Source organism: Parasteatoda tepidariorum, chromosome 8 (assembly GCF_982258835.1).
Source record: "Parasteatoda tepidariorum strain Cologne lab strain chromosome 8, Ptep-v5.0, whole genome shotgun sequence".
In the NCBI taxonomy this organism is placed as follows: Eukaryota; Metazoa; Arthropoda; class Arachnida; order Araneae; family Theridiidae; genus Parasteatoda; species Parasteatoda tepidariorum.
The window spans coordinates 42,422,795-42,447,688 of NC_141762.1; the positions used below are offsets into that span (position 1 = coordinate 42,422,795).

At 28.4% G+C, this 24,894-nt stretch overlaps 1 protein-coding gene and 1 long non-coding RNA gene across 13 annotated transcripts in view; one reads left to right on the forward strand and one right to left on the reverse strand.

Annotated features, from left to right (window-relative positions):
- LOC139425711 (uncharacterized) overlaps positions 1-7,700 on the reverse strand; it is a 79,102-nt gene extending 71,402 nt beyond the window's left edge. Inside the window, exon 1 of the long non-coding RNA XR_011636864.1 lies at positions 7,593-7,700. This is a non-coding gene — a long non-coding RNA (uncharacterized LOC139425711). The remainder of the gene's footprint in view (positions 1-7,592) is intronic.
- The window catches only part of LOC107456769 (uncharacterized), an 86,156-nt gene extending 64,086 nt beyond the window's left edge, over positions 1-22,070 (forward strand). For 3 of the 12 annotated variants that reach the window (XM_016074727.4, XM_016074718.4, XM_016074756.4), the window contains exons 4-10: positions 310-402; positions 6,215-6,292; positions 6,377-6,406; positions 7,736-7,918; positions 13,049-14,770; positions 16,038-16,164; positions 21,625-22,070. In XM_016074727.4, coding sequence (XP_015930213.3) covers positions 310-402; positions 6,215-6,292; positions 6,377-6,406; positions 7,736-7,918; positions 13,049-14,770; positions 16,038-16,164; positions 21,625-21,884 — 2,493 coding nt within the window. In that variant the 3' untranslated portion in view covers positions 21,885-22,070. Of the gene's footprint in view, positions 1-309; positions 403-6,214; positions 6,293-6,376; positions 6,407-7,735; positions 7,919-13,048; positions 14,771-16,037; positions 16,165-18,982; positions 19,000-21,624 lie in introns of all 12 variants that reach the window. The other 9 variants (XM_016074742.4, XM_016074734.4, XM_071181459.2 and 6 more) reach the window with 4 other exon arrangements.
- Positions 22,071-24,894: the final 2,824 nt, after the last annotated feature.

A 24,894-nucleotide genomic window follows, 5' to 3' on the forward strand; every position in this document is an offset into this window, starting at 1 on the left:
CGATTTCTGCTTACAACTGTTAATCTAATTATTTTTTTCACTACCATTATCAAAAAATTCTTCTCTGAAAGAGCAAAAGTTGGCAACTACACAATACCATCACTGGAGCTTGTTGCTTTTTTTAATTGTAAATAGCAGTAATCATGTTACATTAGTGAAGAACCAACTGTTTTTAATATCAAACATGAAGTCTTAACTTTTTTTCTCCCGTTATTACTTTCTTGCCTTTTATTGATGTTTCTTTATTAACATATTTCTTTGTCATAATTGCTCTCTTTCTCCAAATGAGTTCATAAAATTTTCAATTAGATTGGTGAACCAACCGTCATGGAATTTGAACGTGTGCGAGAAACTAAATTGGAAAAAGAAAAAACTATTAAAGATTCAGGTGAAACGACAGAGGTAAACCATATTGATCCAGCTGTTGTGCAATTAGATGGATTTAGCGTCTGAAAATTAACCTAGCCCGCTTACTCATTAACATTACTAACAATCGGCATGTTTAAATTGAGTTGTTTTATTAGCTTGTTCGTTTTTAAGTTCATATAAGATACTAAAAGCTATAAGTTTAAACTTAAAAAAATGAGTTTGTTGAAAAGGTTCTTTTTTCTGCTGAATACTCTTTCTTTTTTAAGAACAAATGACAATATTTCAGTAGGAGTGAAAAGACGAAATGAAAGATCTGAGAACCTTGTTGCAAAACTTAATCATGTTTACTGTCAGTTATTTTTGTCACACGAATTTGTTCCGTGGTTCATACAATTTTAGAAATCGTGCAGGAATTCGTTATATTTACATACTATTTTTATTTTAACATGTTCCTTTTTATTTTATTTTCTGTTGCTTTTTAAAATGATTGCTGCAACTATTTAACCCAAAAATGATATACTGCTTTCATTTAGTTCGCAATTGTGCATGAGTGTATTATAAAAAGTGTTTTAAACAAAGAAATATTTGATTAACTTTTTTCAGCATGACATTTTAATCCCAGGTAACAAAACTTAGACCAATGACACATAGACTACATACCAGTGTCTTATAGACTACAATTGATTGTTAATAAAAATTAACTATTGATTAACTTTTCTGAAAAAAACTTTTATGCCAGATAACTAAACTTAGACACTTAGATAATTTAACTTAGACTCTTAGGTAACTTAACTTATACTTAACTTAGAGTAACACGTAGACTACATACCCGTAACTTAAAGACTACAATCGATTGTTGATAAATGATAAATTTTACTAAATAAAACTTTAATTCCAGATATTTAAACTTAGACAAGTGATATATCACTCATGGGCTGCAATAGCGGCACAACTCAAAAAAATCATGTTTTGAGATAAGTGAGTTTAAGTTGTATATGCTAAGGAAAATGCATAAGAAATGCTTTAGTTTGCTTAAACGAAGATTATCTTCAAGTTGAATTATGAGTTGTGCAAGTATTGCTACAGAAAAGAATGTGTATTTTCATATTTACACCTGTTCTTAGTCCAAAACGCGTGTTTTTTTAGTTGTGCCACTATTGCAGCCCATGTGCGATATATATACTACGTTCTAGTGACTCATAGATGAAAATTGGTTTGTATAACACACAATTAATATTTAACTTTTACAAAATAAAACTCAAACCCTAGAAGAAGAAAAATATTTAAATGAGAGTTACCTGATAATTATTTAGCTTATAGGTTGTGAATAAATAATACTTATATTTTTATGCATACATTATTTATTTCGAACATATCAAGTATAATTTGGAGAATTATTGTTTTATTTTATCCATAATATATAAAAAAAAAACATTTTCTTCAAATTGTTTATTAAAAGTAAAATTGCTTACCACTTTAAATAGTACCATTTAATAAAACACTTTTTTAAGCACTCAAAATTTTCTTGTATTAAATACTTATGTTCTATAAAATGTTCTAAATTAATTTACCAATTATGTTTAATTTATTATTACTGAAACGAAATTATATATACTATCGTATTTTTCATATTAACTTTCACTAATCTACAATTTGTTTTAATATTTACTTTTGATTTAACATAGATTTACTCTCACAAATTTCTCTATCTAATATAAAAACAGACTTGTCCAAACAACTCTCTGACTTTTATCTTTTATGAGAATTTTTACTGGAAAAAACAATCACATGGCATAATTTTCAATAAACAAATGAGAGCAAATGACAAATTTAGCTATCAACAGCATTTTATTAACAAAATTTTCCACGGTTTTTACCTGTATATTATTTGCTTATACCTGTACTTATCTATATTTTGCAACTTTTCTTTTAGATTATTTTTGATTCATATAGTTTAAAAAAACCCAATAAGGTTTTGAAATTTATTCGTTTAAACCTTAAAAAAGGTAAAATAATAATAATAATAAACTTTCAGTTCTGAATTCGAAGCTTTGAAACAAATATGCATTTTCGCACTGTTAAAAAATTTGGAATGCGTCAAATCATGATGATAGTCCGATTGCTTGCAACCTCAAAACCGAGTCATGCTTAATTATTTTAAAGAGATTTTGCATAGCGTTTATCTTGCGTTTCTCGTAACACTAACCATATTTTCAACTTGTAGCAATACTATAGTGAAATTCTCGTAAATTACCGTACTTTATGATAATGATATTTCTGGTAAAGAAAAACATAATTCTGGTAATAAACACCGAAATACGATATTTAGACCATTCATTAAGTATTTTTTCTGTTCGTAAAGTAATAGTCTACTAGAAATTCTAGTTTTCCAAATTGTAGTTTTTATTACCACATATTTAGTAAAACAAAATATGAGTAAATTAAACCGAATATATAGTTTTTAAGCCATGTATAAGATATCATGATAAAATTACCAAATTTAACTTCATTCACCAAATTTTATCACATATTATAAAACCATATTTTATGGTTAATTTTACCAAAACAATAACCGAAACGTTTCAGCAGGAATTATCGAATATTTTACCGTCTTCATTGAGCCAGAAACACAGTAAATTTTATCATATCTTGGTAGTTTTGACCTTTTTTATTGCTAAATGCAAAATCTCTCGGTTATCGTACAAATTAACCATTTCTGAACATGATTAGTTGATAATAGGCTCAACCTTCCATCTTAGTAATGGTGATTCAACCTTTGAATGGTTATTTAATCATTATATAATTCAATCTCGTAAGCGATTTTAAGAAGGTGGAAAAATGTTTAAAATAATAATAATTAAAAATTTTTATTATATAAGTTAAAAAAAAGTATTTTCTCTAAAAAAATAAAAGTTTTCAATCTATAGAGATTTTAATTGCAACTCATACAAATAAAGTAAACTGATATTTTTATTTGTTATTTATTGTACCACCTTATATGAATATAATCAATATTCTTTTTAGTGAATATAAAAAAATAGGTAATAAATTTCTTGTCAAAAGTTAATGGGAAATTTATTTTTAAGTTATACTCCTTTAAACAAAAGATAAATGTTTTTTCATCATACTGTATTGTAAAAAAAAATAATATATAAACAAATAGATAAAAATACGATAGTAATAAAACGTAAGGGGCAAAAAAAAGTGATAGGCATATTATGAATGTCCTTTTAGGTCAAGGTTTTGGCATTGATTTTGTTAACAAGTTTGGATCATCTCCAAGAAAGCAGCTCGGCATTTCTCATTAGTTTTCATTTTATGATCTGCCCTTTAAGCACAAAATCTCTCCTGAAATCGTAAAATCTCTTTGTAGTGAATGCCCGAAAGCGATTGAAAGCTTTTAAATAAAAGTAAATATAGAAACTGCAAAGTTTACTGAATTTCGATAAGGAACTCTTTGTTACGCTTTACTACACGTTTGTAATTTTTTTATTACTTTATTTAATTAATTGTTATTAGATAATAAACAATACATAAATTAATACAGGTTTGACAAATACGATACACGAGAGTTACAGTTAGTATGCTTACTAGTCTTCTTTAGACTATGTCGACTGTTATAATTTTTTTTATTTATTTAACGTTTGCAATAATTATTTCGAATTTAATTTTTTTAATTTTATTTTCTTAGTAATAACAAAATATAAAATGAATTTCGAAATGTATCATAAATTCTCTATTTGAATGCAGTGATTCATCAATTTGCCGCAGAATTTTACTATTTTCCCTTCTTTTTGTTAATTATTTTTATTTATTTTTATGTTTTGCTGTATTAAAATGTAACTGATGATTTTTTTTCGTCGTAATTTTTTATCGTTTTTTGCGATTTGGTTTACAGTATGATCAGCAAAAATGAATTTTACCCGTGGAAGGAATCGAATTTGTTATTATAGAGTTGAGAGTCTTTTTTTTTGTTATAAAAAAAGAAGAAAAGAAGGAAAAATACCTTTAATTTGATGCTACGTTTAACTACATTTAATTTGAAGCATCAAAAGTTTAAATATCTCTGTTACTTATAATTTTTTTTGCAGGAATTTATAAAACTTATTTAACCAAATTTGTCAACGTAAAACGTAATTTTTAATAATAATTTATTTGTTATTTTAAGTTAAATAAAAAAAGTACATCATCTTTAATGAAATTTAATTTTAAACGACTTAATCCGAATTTTGAATGAATTCGATTGAGTGAGTTCTTATTTCTTATGTGCCCTTGCACAAATTTCGTTCAAATTTTTGATTTTTTCATTTAAAACTAAATCAACTAGGATAATGCGAAATATTTTATAATATTTATTAATTTGTTTCGGTAATTAAAAATTGATTAATAAGAACATAAATTATCATTTAAGATTTTTGTAATTATTTGTAATAATTAAGTAATTACTTTTGAATAGTTTATCAATGTATCACTAACTAATCAGCATATTTAATGTGTACCCTCTGAGTCTCTAATTTGAGTCTTAGCACGTGAAATTCTGATCTTATTGGATCGAAAGTTTTTTTTACAGAGTATTAAACTATTAACAAAAAATTCAATGTAATTTAATTTAATGTAAAACATAAAAAAAATCCAAAATTTGAATGAAATTTTGTCACTGATTCAAACAAAATATTATTTATTTCGAATTAAAAATGACACATTTCTAGAAAACAGTTTCTCACGTTTTATTACACAAATTTCGTTAAAATTTTTGACTTTGTCATTTATAACTATAATTAAGACAATGTGAAACATTTCATAATAGTAATTAAAGATAGTTTGCAAATTGTTAAATTATTAATAAAAATATCTAATTTATCTTTCAAAATGTTTACTTTTAGTTACTTTTGTACAATAAACTTCACGAGTATAGTACTAAGCATATTTACAGTTTACTCTTTAAGCATTTGAGTCTTAATGTATGGAATGATGATTTTAAGATGAAAAGTTATTTAGGTAGATTCTTCTTAGGCTGACTGCAGCAAAAAAAAAAAAAAAAAACTAAAAAAAACGGTATTTTTAGAAGCTGTACTTGCTACTAATATTTCAAATATAAAATTTTATAGACAGATGAGACAGTTTCAACTGCTTATCACACGAAGAAAAACAATCTGGTAAAGTTACAGTACTGTATGGTAAAGACATTCTGGTAAAAAAATATATATAATTCTGTTTAATAAAACCAAAATATACGGTATTTAAACCACTCATTGATAATTTTTCGCTCATATGATACCGGAATTTCTTGTTTTCAAAATTATAATTCCTATTACCACACATTTAGTTTAGAAACACACATTTAGTGTTCGTACAAAACTGAAAAGTAAATTTAACCGAATAAATGGTTTTTATGCCTTGCTCTGGACTGGTATAATGATAAAATTACCAAATTTTATTCCACTCGCCTTATTTTTATACATATTATAAAACAATATTTTATTGTTAATTTTATCAAAATCATTACTAAAGTACTTCGGTAAAAATTACCAAGCTATTTGTGTTTTCGTAAAATCAGAAACACTGTAAATTTTACCATATTCTTATAGTTTTGACCTTATTTTCTTCTCAGTGTAAAGGTTAGTAAAGGGAATGAAGAATTTTATCTTTAACATTCTCATGATTTTGAGAATTGAATCGTAGATGTAAATTTTTGATTCTTGGAGATTTCTATTTGATGTATTACTGCACTTGAATATGTGAGTTCTAGTAAATCAACCAGCTTTCAAAAATATTTATTTCATTTGCATTTTAAAAAATATCTGATCAGAATATATTCTTATCTCGTGTATTTTCTTTCTTTTAGAAAACAGTTTTTACTGAATATCAGGAAAGTGTAAAGGTAGAAGAAAATAAAAGTCCCGCAGAAAAAGAGAAAAAAAGTGTAAGTACATATAAATTGAAAATATATTTTGAGTTGAAGAACAATATTAAGATGATCATTTTTAATTATTTCTTTTTTTTACAGAAATCATTTTTCCCATCATTTTCCTCAAAGGTAACTATTTTTATTTATTATAACTGCATAAACGATATTGTGTTGACAATGTTTTTAGATATTATATATGTTACCAGCGAAGTTTGGAATCCGGTATTCCAAAGAATGCCTAGGCGTTGTATATAATGTCTAAAACAAGTGTGCAATGTATGAAACGATTCATACTTCACACATTTCCTAAGCATTCTTTAGAATGCCAAATGAAAAAAACCGTAATGTATGAAATACATCTCCCTTTTGTTTCGAATCTAATGAAATGAAATTTTAAATCTCATTCAAATCTACCATGTTACAACATTTAGTTAATTTTAATTTCTTATTTTTTATATGAAAATTTTAATTTCCTTAATAAGAAAGGCATAAATTTTGTTTTGTACAACTTTAATTTTTCTTTACGCATTTTGATATATTTTTTTAATGATATTTCATGATTTTTTCATAATAACATTTGTATTTTGTAGGGTGCGCCTCATTTATATAATAGCCTTATCAAGATCTCTTTTCTCACTTTGCTTAAATAGTTTCATACTTTGTCTAACTCCCTATTGAATGTCTAGGTATAATTTGTATTATACAATGCCTAGAGAAAGTATGTAATAAATCTCATACTTATACTTTGCCTAGAAAGGTCCAGCATTAAACACAACACCGTCGTTTTATACTTTGCCGGTAACATACATTTCAAAACAAAATGCATGTTTAAGAATACTTCATAGTATATAGATTTTAAACTTTTAAAAATTTCTGATCAAATATTATGAAACATTTTTTTTATAAATTAATTGCTTAAAACTATTACAATATGATTTGAAAACAGGATGGGGGCGAACATATTATGCTGATGTAATGGTATTACAGGTACTGGAGGAAGACCAAAATTCTGGTAAAATTACCGTACTATATGGCAATGATATTTCTGGATATAAATACTATAATTCCGTTAATAAAAACAAAATATGCAGTATTTAAACCGTTCATATGGTTATGGTTTACCGGAAAATTTCTAAATTATAGTTCTTATTACCACACATTCTGATAGTTTTGACCATACTTTAATTCTCAGTGCGATATAATGGGTCAACGTTAAGAGATAGAAATTTATAATTTCTCATTTTTTGCATTTGATATAAATGTAATAATTGGGCATTTAAATGATTTTGTCAGTAGTTTCAAAATTTATTCATACCAGCCGATGACATCCTTAATAAAAACGATAGGATCTAGTCTCCTTGAAATTTTAATAATTAGAAAAATTAAACAAAACTTCGGGCATAAAAGAGGGCAATCTTTTCACTCTCTCATTCATGGATCAATCTTCCTTTAAAATAGGATTCTCTCAGTTTTATGTCAGAAACTCCGACTTCCAGACCAACATCTTTTGTGAGCCAAACATCTTCGGAAGTTTTTCATCCAGTTATAAGAGAGGAAGTTAAAACGGAAATTGTTACACCTCCAAGCGGTTTATTTACTTCAAACACCCAGGCACACGATTCTGTTGAAATCGAAAACGAGGCAAGTTCCGCATGAAAAATGTGTGCATTCGGTTTGCATAGCGTGTGTCTTAAAAATAGAAATAACAAGCATTTTGTGTTTTTAAGTCCTTCGCACAAAAAAGAAGGAAGCTTAAAAATGTGCTTGCACGATGACCCAACAATAATATTTGTATAAACGTAGAGTGTTTGTGTTTTATCCGTGTGAAGTGTGGAGTGCTTGCATGCGTTGAAAAAGAAAATTTTTGCTATAAGTATTGAGCATTAATTATAGTTGTCTAACTTTTAAAGGTATGAGGCTCTCTAATTTGTATTATTAATATTTAACCAAAATTATATTTTTCTTACAAATTTGGACGGATATACTAACAAGACTCAAGGCTCTCTTAATTTGTACTGTTAGTAATGAACTTAAATTATAATTGTTTAACATTTATTAATTCAAATGATCTCCAAAATCAAAGGCCCGAGACCTTCTAATTTGTAATATTAGCCTATAATAAGAACTATAAATTTTTAACGCTTACTAATTAGAATGATTACCGCAAATGATAATAAGACTAGAAGCCCTCTAAGTTTCCGTACTTTAAATTTCAGAAAAATGTTAATACAAAAGTAACACAAATTACTAAAAACTTATCATGCCTTTAAAATAAAGAGACGTCGCAGTCATTTAAAAGCAATCAAGTATCATGAACAGATTTTCAATTCTTTATCTTTACTAATGCTTATAAAAATATGATTTTATTGAGTATTGTAGTTAGATTCTAAACTACCTTTATCTCTTAATTTTAGTTTTTGCATGTAAACTAATTCTTTGAACTGTTAAGATAAAGTTTATGGAAGAAAAAGATCTATAAGTTAATATATCATCTTTTATTGAACGTATTTTAGTGATTGATTTTTATGTTTTACAAAAATTATCAATATGGCACATCGTTTATTGATTCAATAATGGCGTTTAGTTTTAAATCTAATTTGATTTTTTTTAAAGAAAAGGTTTTAGTTAATTGTGTAAGAAATGGATTGAGCTTAATTTTAAACTAAGCGCTATAATTTGAATAAAAATTTATCATTTTTATAATTCTAAAAATTTCTGGAAAATTCATCTTTAAATTTCATTTTTAAAATTGGAAGTTTCTATTCACCGATTGGCATTTCACTAGTTTTTTAACAAAATTTTTGAAACGTAGTTTATTTGAAACATGGCAAACATATTTAGTGAAAATAATAGATTTATTTTCTGCTTTGTTATTTGTGTGAATATTAATATACTATAAAACTAACAAATTTTGAATATTAGTATTTGAATTTTGGCGTGAAAATAGATGCATGTAAGTTTAGCATTTTTGTTAAGAATTTAACAAGCTTTTAATGTATGGATATTTAAAAAAAGAATTTTCAATATTCTTTAAATTATGTAAATTATTAAACTTATCTCTTTTATTGGGATACAGGGCCCGCACTAAGCATTCGGCAACTCGCCAAATGCGATAAAATCTTAAATTCAGCGGGAAAAATTGCGTTTTGGCGAAAGTATTGAGAAAAATATTTATTCCCCTCTCTCTATCTTGGAAAAAAAAATAGAAAAAAAAAGTCGAAAGGAATGTTTTTTAAATAAATACTGTATTTTTCATTTGATTACAGTAATTTCCGTTAGATATGTCGCATAACAAATTAGAATCATAAATCCAGCCAATGTAAGCATAAGCAACAAGAGAGATTACGTAAGAATGCGACAAACTACCGTTAAATACGGATTAATACCTTCGTTACGGGATAGCGCGAGGGGAACCCCTGTTCGAAACCCCTAAGTATTCAAGAATAACGAGAGAGGAAAAAAGATAAATCATGTCTCCAATACTTGATCCAGAAGTTCCCTTGTCTTCTGGATTAGGTTCAAAATTACAAGACTATGCAGTTAAATATTAGCAGTCGTAAATCCTAAAATTGGGTCGGCTGTTAAACGACGGTTACAAAATTAAAAAAAAAATTATAAGAGATAAAGCAAAAGAAAAAATACGCTAGAACGATATATTTTCATAAAAATCTAAATCTCTGTTTTAAACTTATTTTTATGTAAATACAATGCAGAAATTATTCTATGATAAAACAGATATTATTAATATGTTATAAAGTAATAATAGTTATAAGAAAATAATAAGTAACAATAATAGTAAGTAATAATAGTAATAATAATTTCACCGTTAGCCATGTCTCTTTTGGTATGCCCCTTTTTATAATTTAATATATTTATGCGAACTGGTGGAAAATATGTTTCTTTTCGTATTTTTTAATCACAGTTTTGTTTGTCATATCACTCATTCTACGTTCTATTTAAAGAAATGCGTTTTCGTACATTGTTTGGAAAACAATCACAGTTCCATTAATTTATTTATTCTTTTATTTTTTGATAACTCTCATTATTAAAAGTGAAGCTTATTTCCGGTTTCTCAACTTACTGCTTTCTGCGATGGAAATAGTCAACATGCACATTAAGCTTTTTTTTATTTATTGTTATTCTTTTGGCAACAACCACGATCAGGGTGAAGGCTAAATTAACTTTGTTCTAAGCATTCGTATACTGAATATACGAGTATGATGCAAATGAAAGTGACTTGCCTACTATAATTTCATAGCATGAATTATTTAAAAAAGATCACGAGGTCTCTCAATGCTGTAAACATTTTTTTAAAAACCGGTTTTCATTATTATTATACGCCCATAAGACTGCTTGACTAATCTCTTTAGAATGTTTCGTTTTATTATTATCTCGCATTTGTTAAAGAGTTGGTTTGGAAATTATTTAGTGTGCAATGTTTAAAAGAGCTGTAAGTATTTGATCAATATTTCAATTTATTTTTATTTTTTTAAATTGATTTCTGTTCGCTTCTTTAAATAATCTAATTGCTTAGTTTTTTGTAAAATAAATTTTTGAATAATGCAAAAATTGATATCCAAATTCCTTTGATTTTATCAAGGCGAAACTTCAAAATAAAAAACTGTGGAACTGCATTTGAGCTGAAACTAAAAAATAAAATTGAAATATTTTCTATTTTTTATTAAATTTCTAATGAAATAATAATGAGTCGGAAATATCTATATGAATAATAATATTTATTTGTCAAAAGAATTATTTTGCTAACTTCCTGAGAGATTAAAAAAACATTTACTTCTAAAATCAAAAGTAAATTTTAAATGTATCATAAAAGGAAATCAATGAAATAATTCTTATATAATTAACAATTATCCTGTTTTTTTTTTCGAGTACTTTAAATTAAAGAGAAATATAACTCATTTTGTATAGACAATAAGTTTGAGCAAATTAAAAAAGTATCCCTGTCAGCCAGACTGTGTAATGGTCATCAGAAAGGTCCTGAGTTTGAATCCTGGTCAAGGAATGGATGTCCTTTCATTCTCTGTACTTTCTGTCATCACTGAGGAAATGACGTTGACCACGTAATACGATGCACCTGAAAGAGTGACCGACAAATCTGCTCTACTGTTACCTGAATGACGAGTGTCAATCGGGTGGACTTTGGCAAAAAAAATAGTGGCCGAAAATTACCTTTCCAACATTGGCACGCAATAACGCATGAAATAAATGGGAAATCTATGTTCAGTGATTTACCTTAGACTAAACGCTTTATAAACAATTTTATAAAGTCACGTGTAAGGTGAAGGTAACGAAGCTATTGATAAGAGTTTTTATTGACGCATTGTACGCATATCTGTTGTACGAATAATAAATGCATTTTTAATTTTTTTTCTTCCATCTATGACAGAAACAAAATGTAAATTTGAGCTATTAAAGTCCCTGAAAAAAGCTTCTATACATTATTTTTTTCACACCACGAAGTTGCTAAGATATAACATGCGTTACGCTGTCGGGAGTTCGTTTACATTAGTAGGTGAAACTAATAAATATACATTCACACTTCACCTTCAAAAAAAATTCGATAATATATTTCTTTAATAAATTTTAAAACATTAGAAGTGATATAGTAGCTAATAATTATTATACAAATTTTATATTAAATAAATTACAAAAATTAAAAATACCTACAAAGAATAAGAACGAAATCAATATTACTTGATTAGATAAAGCTTCTTTGGCTTCAAGAATATGCAAATACAAATAAAAGTAGACATGTCTTAAGTGCTCAAAAATAGGCGCCCATTATCAAGACTTTTCAGATGTGAATGAGAAGAAACAAGTGATTTCAAATCACTTTTGTTTCTTTTCATTCATCCTAAATAATTCCTGACATAATAAAGTGAAATCTACGACCCACCTTTTAAAAAAAACTAATCAAAAAGTTATTTGAAGCTCTTTACTACTGACTTCTCTCCATAATAATAAATAAAAAAAAATTCTGAAAAATGATGATGTCAAAATTTTTATTTTCCAAAAACTATTCAAACGATTCTATTTAAGTTTTGTATTTTGTGATTTGAAATGATTGAATAATTTGATCTTAAATGATGTAAAAATACTTATTTTTTACAATTTAAATTTTTTTTCGATTATTAAAAAAATAATAGTGTATAAATTAGTACAAATTATTTTTGCAAGGAATTATCTTTAAAAAATAGTTTTATAATTATGTTCAAGAAGGCTTTCAATTCGCTTTATAAATTTCACAAACACAGGCACGATGCCATGTAGAACATAAACTAACTAATTATGCATTGAAGTTGCCAGGTACACAAAACAAAAATGTATCTTTTTTATAATAAAATGCATAAACAAATAATAAATCTAAGTTAAGTAAAAGAAACAGACAAGAAAGAATTATATATATTTTAACAAATTCGATGTGCGATACGACGCTGTATTTAAATAACTTCAAATTAATTAACATTCTAACTTACGTAGAGAAACTTAGCTTAACTTTAACACTCCATTTTGCTAATAAATGATTAGCTGACGTTGACGTCATAGGTCACATGTGTTGGTATCAGTGATCTTCGTGAAGTGCAAATACCCAACTGTTAAAAATCAGAAGAAAAAATATTTTCGTTATGGAAAAACATCCTGATAATAAAAGCTGCGAAACGTAATGATATTACCTCTTATTTCTTGAAGATTTATAGGTTTTGTATTTAGTTTTAACATTATTCTTTTCTTATGTTATCATTTTAATTTTAGAAAAAATCCCTTAGTTCAAGCTTCAACTCATTTACAAAATCAGCAAAAGATGCAGGAAATAAACTCGAAAGTGCTGCTGCTGATGCTAACAAGGAGTTGCAAAATAAAGCGACAGAGCTGGAAGAAGGAGCTCGCCAATTGCAAGGACAAGCTGAAGCCAAAGTAAAAGAAACCGAAGGAGAATTGAATAAAGCCAAGTCTGACGCTGAGAAAGCCATCCAAGATACTACTGAAAACATTCAAAACAAAGCTAAAGAAACGCAATCAAAGGTTCAACAGTCCATTTCATCAACTCAATCAGCACTTCAAAATAAAGCAAAAGAAGCAGAAAATAAATTGAAAGAAACCCAATCACAAGCTGAAAAAGCAGTGTCTGACACGAATGAATTAATTCAATCTAAAACCAAAGAGGCAGAAAATAAATTTCAAAATTTTCAATCTAAGACTCAAGCACAAATTGATTCAAATATCAAAAATGCTGAAACAGCTGCTTTAGATATGAAATCTAAAGCCGAGAAAAGCATAGCCGATGCAAATGCTGAGCTAGAATCCCGTATTCAAGATGTGCACGCAAAAGCTCAGGCTACTGTTTTAAATATTCAAGCCAAAGCCCAACAAAATGCTGCAAAAGTCACCAGTCAAATTGATGAAAAGGCAAAGGAAGCGGAGACTGCCGCTCAGAATCTTCAAAGCAAGGTTGAAAAAACTGTTTCAGATTCTGCCTCTCAGCTTCAGAGTAAGGCATCTGAAGCTGAAGCAGCTGTGAAAAATCTTCATTCCAAAGCTGAAGCACAAGTACGTGATGCTGAAAGTGCTGTGCAGAATCTTCAGTCAAAAGCACAAGAAACTATTGAAACGAAACAGAAAGAAGCTGAAGCAAAGGTGCAAGACCTTCAAAATAAAGCCCAAAGTGAACTTGATTCAAAAACTCGGGAAGCAGAAACAGCCCTCAAGAACCTTCAAACTTCCGCTGAAAGTGCTGTAACCAGTACCACGGCTCAGCTACAAAATAAGGCAAAGGAAGCTGAAAATCAAGTAAAAGGTTTCCAGTCACAAGCAGAGAATGCAATTTCCACTGCTAGTATCCAATTAAAATCAAAAGTTTCGGAAGCAGAATCTCAGTTGCAATCAAAAGCTGCAGCAACAATTTCTTCCGCTGAATCCCAATTTAAATCCCAAATTGGAAATGTAGAATCTCAAGTTCAATCAGCCACTAAACAAGCTGAAGATAAAGCAAATGAAATTAAAAGCAAAACAGAAGGCTTCGTATCGTCAGCTAGTCTTGAGTTACAAAACAAAAAGAATGAAGCTGAAGAAAGTCTAAAAAATGTAACAGAGACAGTGAAAAAGACCGAGTCTGATATTCAAGTTAAAGGTCAAGATAGTCTTGCAAGTCTTCAACAAATGCCAATGGCAGCTCTTGGTGCTCTAACGGGAGGTGCTCAAAATGCAGTTGGTGGCGTTGGAAAAAATTTGCAACAAGTGCTGTCAGGAGTTCAGGAAAAATCACAAGAAGTTATACAAACTGTACAAGAAGTTCCAAAACATATACAAAACACCATCGCTGATGTACAGACCAAAGCAATGGGCGCCATTTCAGATCTTAAAGAAATTCCTACAGCAGCTTTAGGTTCTCTAACACAAGTTCAATCATCTGTACTAGGTTCAGCTACTCAAGGTGTACAGGGAATTCAGAAACAAGCAGAAGAAGCTCTGGTTAAGGTGAGTATTTTATTTCACTTAATTCTTTGCTATTATATCCTTCAAGGAGCGATATTTTATTCTATGTTAGCTTTTACTTTGGGGTTTCAGATAAATTTATTAGAGTTTATTAATTCCCGATTTTTGCTGAGATATTTTTTTTTATTTATTTTGTATGCAAAAGTATACATTGTCAGTCAACATATTGATGACCTTTCGTTGATATTTATTTCGTAGGAAATATCGATTTTTTTTCCTAATGTTCAATAGTTTCTTGAAACCTAGCAGAGCAAATTTTCTTAAAAACTAAACTTTAAGGTATAGTTTATTATAATTATATATAAATTTTCCTTCAAAATTTTAAACAATGCATGTGTATACAGTATACGTATTCCTGTTCTTCAGACCTTGCTATCTGGTATTAACTTCTTAAGTAAATTTTTTTAATTATGAAAATTTATTGTATTAGTCCCTAAATAAACACCCTTCATTTAACCACGCAACTAATATTTTTATTGTATTACGTGCACAGCAATTTAATTAATAGAAATCAAAGAATTGGACTAAAAATTATTCAGGATTTCTAGATTATTAATTTTTCTGATTTTTAGTTGCCATTACCGAATGCTGAGAATTTAATTTTTATATTTATGTTTCTGACGAATTCATCAGGGAATAAAGATTTCTGAATTATTTTGAGCCAAATAGTAATCAAGGTATTAAACTAAACATTATTCTGATAGAATCACTTTCATTTCATCCACTCGCTTTCATTTGCCTTTTTAATATTGATTTGAAATTCCATTATTGTTTTTAGTTTTCTTTTACCCAAAGCCAAAATAAACTGAAAATAAAATAAATATGTTTGTAATAAAAAATGAAAAAAATTACCCAAAATGGAAATTAATGAATGATTACGCGTAAGTAATCTTTTCTTTCTTCCAACCTTTCTTTTTTCCCCTTCTGTTCAAGAACTACATTTCTTTCATTCTTTTATTTATAAATTTTTTTTTATTTTTTATTTTTAAGCATCTTGAGTAAATTACCTTAACCTATCCCTTTTTATTTCAAGATCAGATATTGTTTAATCCAAAATGATATCTCTCGTTTTTACAATTGAATTTCAGAATTGTTTATTGTTTAAGTTGATTACAAATAAAAAAAAAATACTTATTTGGGCGTGATTTGTGTGGCCTTGACTTTCTACTTACGAAAGATTTTCTTTCTTTTTTTCGCCAATTGTTCTTAATCGCTTTAATGTTCTGAAGTGTCATTATTTGTGTTTCAGGCAGTGGACGATGGTACGGGTAATATAAACGAAGCTGTTGTTAAAATACAAGCTGGTGTGCGGGGATATTTAACGAGAAAGTCTTTAAAAGAAAAGAAAGAAAAAACAGACACTTCAGATGACAAAGGTTAGTATGAAAACAAACATAACTCATAAGTGTAATTTGTGTTACCCTCTTCCGTCCCTCAGTAGCCATTTTTTAAAAAAAATTCTCTTGAATAAGGCAAAATTTGAGGAAGCAAGACGTTTTCATCCCACCATTTCTGTCCCGTTAACGTTCCTTCTCTTGCCATTTCTATTTTTCTCCTTTAGTAAATAAAATTTAAAAAAAAAAATAAAACATATAAAATATTTTAAGGTTATTGTGATGATCCTTATTTCGATTTCATTAATTCCTGGCTGCTAAAATTTAGACTCTTTTTTATTCAAACACATTCTTTTTTTTAAGGTAGGAATTGATTGAAAATGATTTCCAGATTGCAACGCATATAGGTAGTTTACACACAAATCGTTATTTATTTACCAAACTTTGCAATCATAACGCATCATTAAATAATGATTAACTTAATTTCGCAATAATACTAAAAAGGTAGGTTTTAGTGAAACTTGAAAGAGTTTTTCGCTTATTTATTAGTTGTTAATCCCTGGTAAATAGTCTCAGTAATTTGACATTTAATTTCACTCTTAATTATTTTTAAATGCTTAATAATCAATTAAAATTCTCGATTTCCTGATACAGGAAATATTTAAAAATTTAATTAACTAGATTTTTATTTTAATTTAAATTCTTTTTTTGAATTTAAATTTTTATTTATTTTTTGTGAATATAAAGTTTAGAAGCTTTAATTGTAAAGTAGCAGTAAATAAGGTTATATATGAAATGTGAATTTTGGGTTTTTCAGAACCTAAAGGAAAACCTTAATCCACTCCTGAATTCACATTAATTGTTGTAAAAATTGAGTTCTAAATTAAAAATATGTGTTGTTAATGAAAATTAAGATTTTTCTGCAAGGTTACTGGAGGCCTAAATGCTACATTTCATTATATTTTTTTAACACCTAATACTTCGCATTTTTTTTTTAAACTTATCATTTTTCATTTTTGAATTCTAAATTTTGTTTTGCGTGTGTAGAAATTAAAGTTTTTACCCCAGAAAATTTAAAGAATTTTTAATTATATCTACTTAAAAAAAATTTTTGGTAAAAATGTCATCACAGTGACAGTCAGTTAATAGATTTGAAATTTTGAATTTCGAAAAAAATTTATTCGTGATGCAATTTTTTTTCTTACTTAATTGTTCTGCTATTCCGTCTTACATTAATAACATGACTTCATCCTTAGAAAAATGCATGTTTAATTTTGTTTCGTTAGTAAATGTTTTTTTTTTTTTTTTTTTAATAAAAAAGCAAATTTCTTTCACAGAAATCAGTAATCTGAACAGATTTAGACAGTTTTATTTAATACTAATGTTCAATATCTTGTTATATAGTGTTGTTTAAATATATTGAAAGCGTAATTTTATGTGTTGCCGCTTTTTTATTTTATTTCTCCTAGGTGTAGTCTCATTTCCTTGGGGGGAAAAAACGAATCTAAAATTTTGTTTATTTTATTACGTTTACAAAAATCTTAATAATATTTTTGAGTAAATTCAAACTGATTTGGCATCAATAATTAAAGTAATAAATTACTTTAGCGTTAGTTTTATCGCAATTTTTTACTTCTGTTGCCTTATTTGGTTTCTTAAGGGCTTATAAATTAAATATAAGGGTTGTCTTTAAAGAGATATATGCATTAGCTGAATTTTGCAAATTTTACTGAATATGTTTAAAAATAGTATAACAAAATCAAATAATGCTTATTAACATGAAAGATAAGAACGACAAGTGTTAAATGCTTAGTTAAAGCTCCTTAATTTCTAAAACTGATAGATTACTCATAATATTCGATTTTTTTTTTTTTAAAAAATTCAATGTTGACTAACATATGATGAAAATGGCCCCAATAACTTTCTTTCTTCGGGCATCATGACATTGATACTGATTTACTATGATACTAGCTTTAATTATACAATTTATTACTTTATAAAGTGTAAAAACTAAAATTTTTATTTGAAATATGTCATCTTTTAAAAGATCTAAATCAGGGGCCGCCAAACTTTTTTGATCATTGATCTTCAAAAAATTTATAATTCTCTTATCGACCTCCCCTGTAAAAAGTGATAAACAAGGGGGAAAAAAGCTGACCTGATTCGAAGAGGATTTTCTTCTTTTTGACAAACTCAATCTTTTACATATATTTATCAATGGATAAAGATGTGATTGATGATGCTTTGATAAATTAGCAACGAAGTTAGTTAGTTTCAGTCTTTAATAGCATCGGAGTTCCACATTCAATTTTCTTTCTCTGCTTTGTTAATAGAATTAAAATGACTAAAGCCAGATTCAACCATATATGAGCTTGGGAATGCAATGAAAAAGTGAACTGTCGCGTTACCAAGAATTGGATATTTTTGTGTGATATTTATATTTGTCCAAAATTTAACTTCTAGTTAAATTGTTTAACCGCTTCAAGACCTAATAATAGTTCAATAACTTCATCTTGGCTGTCGATGTTTTCAACTTGAGCAAAAAATGGGGCGATAATCCATCTGGGATATCCATATTTTCAAAGTCTCCAAACTGTAAATTAAAATCATAGCTTAATTTTTAAAATCTTTGTGATTGACATTCATTCATGGGCCCCTTGACCGGATCATTTCCTAATTATAATATATCGACCCCTAGGGTCGTTAACATGACATCGTTTAAGCTGTTCTTAAAGAATGAAAGTTTGCATGTTAAAAATACATTGAAAAGCTTAGCTTGATTCCATATCTGATATACATTTATTATACATTTTACTGTATTTATAAGAATTAATTTTCAAATTATTTCATGCTGACATAGGACTAAAAGAAAATTGAGTAAGTATATGACTATCTATTTTTAACTTAAAATTTAAGTTATTTTCTGCATATGCTTTTTCCATGTTTTATTTCGTGTTTGCTGTATTTTTTTTCCTCCATATCTTAAACTAGAAGAGAAAGCTGAAATTTTAATATTTTAAAACACATTTGTGTTACGAAAAAATAGTTATGATTAATTTTTGATATGAAATATATTTACTAAAAATTTCCTTGACCACCATATATTGTTTAATATTTTTCATTTTATTATATTATATAACGAAAGGAAGAAAAAAAAATGTTTATGTCCTTGGTGGATGGTTTTTTAAAAAAATATTTTTTAAAGAATTATTAAAGATCATTTAGATTGTAATTTGTTGTAATTGTTATGGAAGCTAGTGACTTTTCTCCATACAATATTTGTTTCATACTTTATAAAACTTTTAATAAATATGCTTAAGATACAGAAATATATTAAAAAAATGTACGTTAATAAATTTATTTCCGTAAATTATACATTCATTAAAATTGCCGATTTTCAAGCATAATCCATGTTAAAAAATTGAAGGATTCATTTACATATAAAACTGATTTATTTTTTGTCTAAAATTACTCTTTACTATGGCATGAAACTAAAATGGAGACATTTTATAAAATAAAAAAGTCAACTGTTCTGTAAAAAATTACGATCAATAACTGTAAAAAGTACTTGCATCCTGAGTGCAGCATCCGTAAAAACCATTTTTACATAAATTTTTATACCTTAACTTTTTCAGTAATATTTATTTAATTTAAGTGATTCAGTGATTTTACCGTAAGTAGTATTGTAAAAATTTCGGAACATTTTTTTTTGTTCCGCAAAGATTTTACCGTAAAAAGTACTGTCATCCTGAGAGACGGTGCTTTTTACGGTAATTTAATCCAAAATTTTTTACATTGTGATAATGAAGTTTTTTCTTTCTCATATCATCATTGTTATAAATTATTTATATTAAAAATATGATTAGGAAATGCATCTCGTGCACCAACTTTACAATTTAAGTTTGCTTCTCATTCTGGTTCTGAAAGAGAAAAAATTTTATTAGATTAGCACAGATTTATAGCTCACGTGAAATTAAGTTTTGATATTAACTGCAAAACAACGTAACTGTTATATAGTGACCAGTATAGCAATTTTTATTGCACGTTCCTGTGACTTAGCCTGCGAATATATTTTCTGTGCATTGAAAGTCGGACTATAAAAATAAACATAGCACTGTAAAAATATAATTAATATTGCTGAAATTTGCTTAATAAATTATCGTATAAAGCTATGTCTATTTCAAAAATAATAGCTGATGACGTTGGTTAATTAGTACTTGAATCAATTGTATTTTTAACCTAAAAGACTCCTAAAAATCAGCTATACTTAGACCATGGTTAAAGCGTTAAAGATTCAAAAAAATAAGAGAAGTTAAATAACTTTATTTCACATGATTAAAGCTCCTTTTTCTTATTCTTTTTTAATTCTTAACGACTGGGAGCAATTGGACTGAATGAAAGTAAGAATACAGTCTCGTTCAATCCAGTATCCTGAGGCAAAAAGGTTAAACATTGATATGATTCACCCATCGAATGTTTCATCGCGCAAACAACGCACTTAATCATCCACCCACTCCTATATTTTTCTTTGAGACATGGTAATTACTTCGCATACTAATTCCACTAACATAGAGACTTTACCACTGCATAATACCCCTCAATGTTAGTTTTTTTAAACATCGCGAATCCATACATTTATTCATATCATGTCTTTTGTATTTGTCTGAATAGGTCTAGTCTTAGATGGTTATATTTCTACAATGATGTTAGAAATTACCATTTTTCTATATTACGGCAAAAATGTAACAATTGCATCTCTAAATGATGTATTCGCATTTATTATCTTTAAGGCTAAAGAAAAGTTTAAATCTTTATATGTTTATGATGTGCATACAAATTAAACTCTAATATTGGTTTTAAGAAGGAGAAAAAAATTATTTCATTAACTCAAGTTCTGACTGAAAAAAAGTCAATTCATGTTATTGTTATTATTTTTATTATTTTTTTGCTGAACTTTTCCAATTCTGAAGAATTCACTTATTTCTTGAAACGCCGACGATATCTCTCATTATTAAGTTGTCTGGTATCTCAAAAAGGATTTAGGATTTGGAAAAATCAATGCAAATATTGGTTAATTTGAAAATACTTCTTTTGACGAAATTTGTTAATAATTGTGAAAGTTGTTGAGAATAAAACCTAGCTTTGGTTAAAGACACTGAGCTGTCATTTTGAAGAACTGGAAATCGATCCACACTAGCAACTTGAAGCCTATCCATCTTGAGAATATTGGGTATACCATCTCTTCTGGGAAGTAAGACGGCTTGTGCAAAATAATCTTCACATTCCCACAATTATTTCATTGGTCACGGAATTACAGTGCCTTAACTCTTATGATTCCCTGATCCACGATAGGCTGTTGCTTGAATTATTTTTCCTAAGCAGAATGCAGAAAACCTTTTATTTTTATTAACTTTTGCTGTTCTTTAAATTGATTTTTCAAATCGTTGCTCATTTTTGAGTATAAAATTAAGTTATTTGAAAATACGAATCTTTTTCTTACAGAAAGCACTCCAACAAACGACCTGCTCGCTAGCACAGAGAATCAAGCCAAGAGTATACTGGACGAGAATCTTCTATCCTCTGATGCTGCTCTCGAGGAGTTTCTGAAAGAGCAGAACATCGAGAGCCCTCAGCTGACAGAAGAAGAGTTGTCCTGGCTACAGGAAGGTGCTTATGAAGGTGACCAGGAGCAGGCCGCCACCAAAATTCAAGCTGCATTTCGTGGTTTCAAGGTTCGAAAAGATTCGCCTCAAAGCAAGTAGATTCTGCTTCATGTTGCTGCTTAAAATTTCTCCGTTCACCCGCGATCTGTGATCAAATTCGCCTTCTTATTCCTCTGCACTTGAAAAATCATAGAGTTGTCATAATGATGCGGTTGTTTTTTTGTAATAAAGGAAGGCTTTTCAAATTGATTGTAAATAAAAATAAAGTATGCTTCTTATTATTAATTTATGCCTCAATGTCTTATTTCTTTAAAATCTCCTTGCATTTCTTCTAAAACTTCTTCTTTTTAATTTTTTAATTATTATTAAAACTATACTCTTTGTAAGTAGAATGAGTGTCTCAAGGTTATATACAAGGTTATACATTCAACCAATATTAAAAATTCTAGACATCCCAATATAGATCCCTCGGTGCATTTTCATATTGATCCCAATTGGGGCCAAGGTAAAAATATTGCTAGGGAAGATGTGCATAAGTCTTGGTAATGGAGAGGGAGAAGAGTGGAGAAATTAACGTCACCTTTATTATATATGTTACAGTGAATGACCAAAATTGGTAGTTTTTGATTTCCACAGGTGAATGTTGACAATCACATAGTTGCTTTGGTAAATGTCCGAAATATATAATAGGTCTAGTTAAATTCCACTGCCCGGCATATGCTACACTGTTTTTTAAGGTTCGCCACTGCCCGGTATACCCTATATCAATGTTTTTTAAGATCAAGTACCACCGCCTAGTATGCATATAACCGGTACTCCGAACACTGATGTTTATCCTCAGCAGATATTAAAATATTGAATAAATATAATAATATCAACGAATAAATTAATATCAAATCGGATATAACAAATATTTCGGACATTCACCAAAGCGACTATATGATAGTTGACATTCTCTTGATTTTGGTTATTAGCGGTAATAAATATAGAGAGAGTAAGTGCCGTTTCAATATCGTTCCACAAATAAACCAGTTTGTGTTATAAGTAGGGTTGAGCAATGGTATGAGCCTCTTTCCATATTCAAAGCCGACACTATTAAATACATATACTATTAAAGATTTCGTTAGGTGTTTGAAAGAGGACTAAGAAAAAGTCTCTATTACATTTTTCGATTCACCTTCATAATTGCAGGTTTCTCAGTGTTATTATTTCGATCAGGAAAACAAAATTTAACACCAACACTAGGATGGCACTTATTTTTTCAATAGTTAAATGTTTAGCTGTTTCCATTTTGTTTCAATCGACGGAAAAACGAATTTTGCAAAATTTTAAGTTAATCAGACAACTGCAAGGCTTCCCTCATCGAGGATTAAATATTCTAATTTTCGACCAAATTGCCATTTTGTAACTGTATAATTCGAGACATATTTATTTCCAGGCTTTTATTATTATTTTATAGGCGTTATTTAAGAAGTTAGATACGATTTATAGTACCTTTAGTAACATGTATGAACACCCAAAACATCAGCGTAAAATACGATTTTTTTTAAAAGAGAGAGCGAAATAAATTGTAAAGGTTGTCGACATGTTTGAATCGAATAAGTTCATAAATATATTATTAGATTAATAAATAACTTTTGAAGACCTGGTATTAGACTTGAAAACGATTGTTCAAACACACAAAAAATAAAAAGGGGCTAAAGATGATGATAAAGGTAAAAAAAAGTGATATTTTAAAAATTTATATTTTTTTAATGGCGTCTAAGAATTACAAATATTTTCATACGTTATGATTTATGCGATTCTCTTAAAAAGAAAATTTGAAAGTAAAAACAACAAAGAATTGAAATTAATTTTTTTAATGTTTTGCGAACTCAGGACAAATTGATCACATGAGAACTACGAGCCTAGACTAAATTAGTGTATTGAAAACATGCTTTTTGATTATTCTATTTGTATCATAGTTTCCTAATATTTATTTCAATTAGAATTATGTATAATAGCAATTAATAATGCACTTAGAAATAGAGGAAAATTAAATTTTTATTTATAACCGTTCCTTAATATTGGAATATACACCGAAAAGCCATTACATTAAGACCAACCTCCATCTACATCAATGGGCTCGCCCAGGAACAATGTTTTCATGGTGCACATTAGGACCCATAATCCTCATAGAACAATCCCTGACGTCCGTAAGCTACTTGAACATAGTTGCAGAGCAGGTTCACCCAATCATGGCAACAGTTTTTCCTGCGGGAGATGGTGTTTACCAACAGGATAATGCACCCACCATGTCAAGGGTCGAATCGTCGAGGAACATTCCAGTGTCATAAGGGTCGAATCGTCGAGGAACATTCCAGTGACTTTCAAGTCATGTCTTAGCCCCCAAATTCATTTGACCTTAATCCAATAGAGCATTTGTGGTCCTACTTGGAAAACCAAATTTGTGCTGCCACGCTACCCTTTCGCAATGTGAGGGAATTGCAGGACCAGTTGGTGAGCGCTTGGTACCAGATACCTCAGACTGCCTATCAGCACCTTGTGGAATCAATGCCACGACCGGTGCTATCAGTTTTGAGGGCTGAAGGTGGTCCTACATGTTATTAGCAGGGTGGTCATAATGTAATGGCTCTTCGGGGTATATCTTTTTCAAAAATTTATAAAAATTGTAGGCATTTTTTTAAAAGCATTTCACAAAAAAACTCTTTCTCATTACCTTGTATAATTTTTGAACATCCTTTATTTAAAATTATAGTTTTTATAGACATAGAATAGAATCACTCTGCAGTTTAATTTTAAAAAAATAATTAAAGGACTAAATTTTTTATCAGGAATCTTGACTGAGCTTTCAGCTGCTCCGCTTTCTATAGGAATAGTCCCTGCTCTCTTGCTGACAACCTTGATTATGACTAATGGAACAAGAAAAATATTAAAAACGAATTAAATAATTGAATTACTTGTTTTTTTTTATTTTTAATAATTTTGTATTAAAGTTAGGTTTAACACCCGTTTCTTGCTAATATCCAATATTATAATAAATAGAATAGCGTACAATTTCAATGTGAAGAAGCTGAACGATATTTTTAAAACTTAAAATTATAATGAT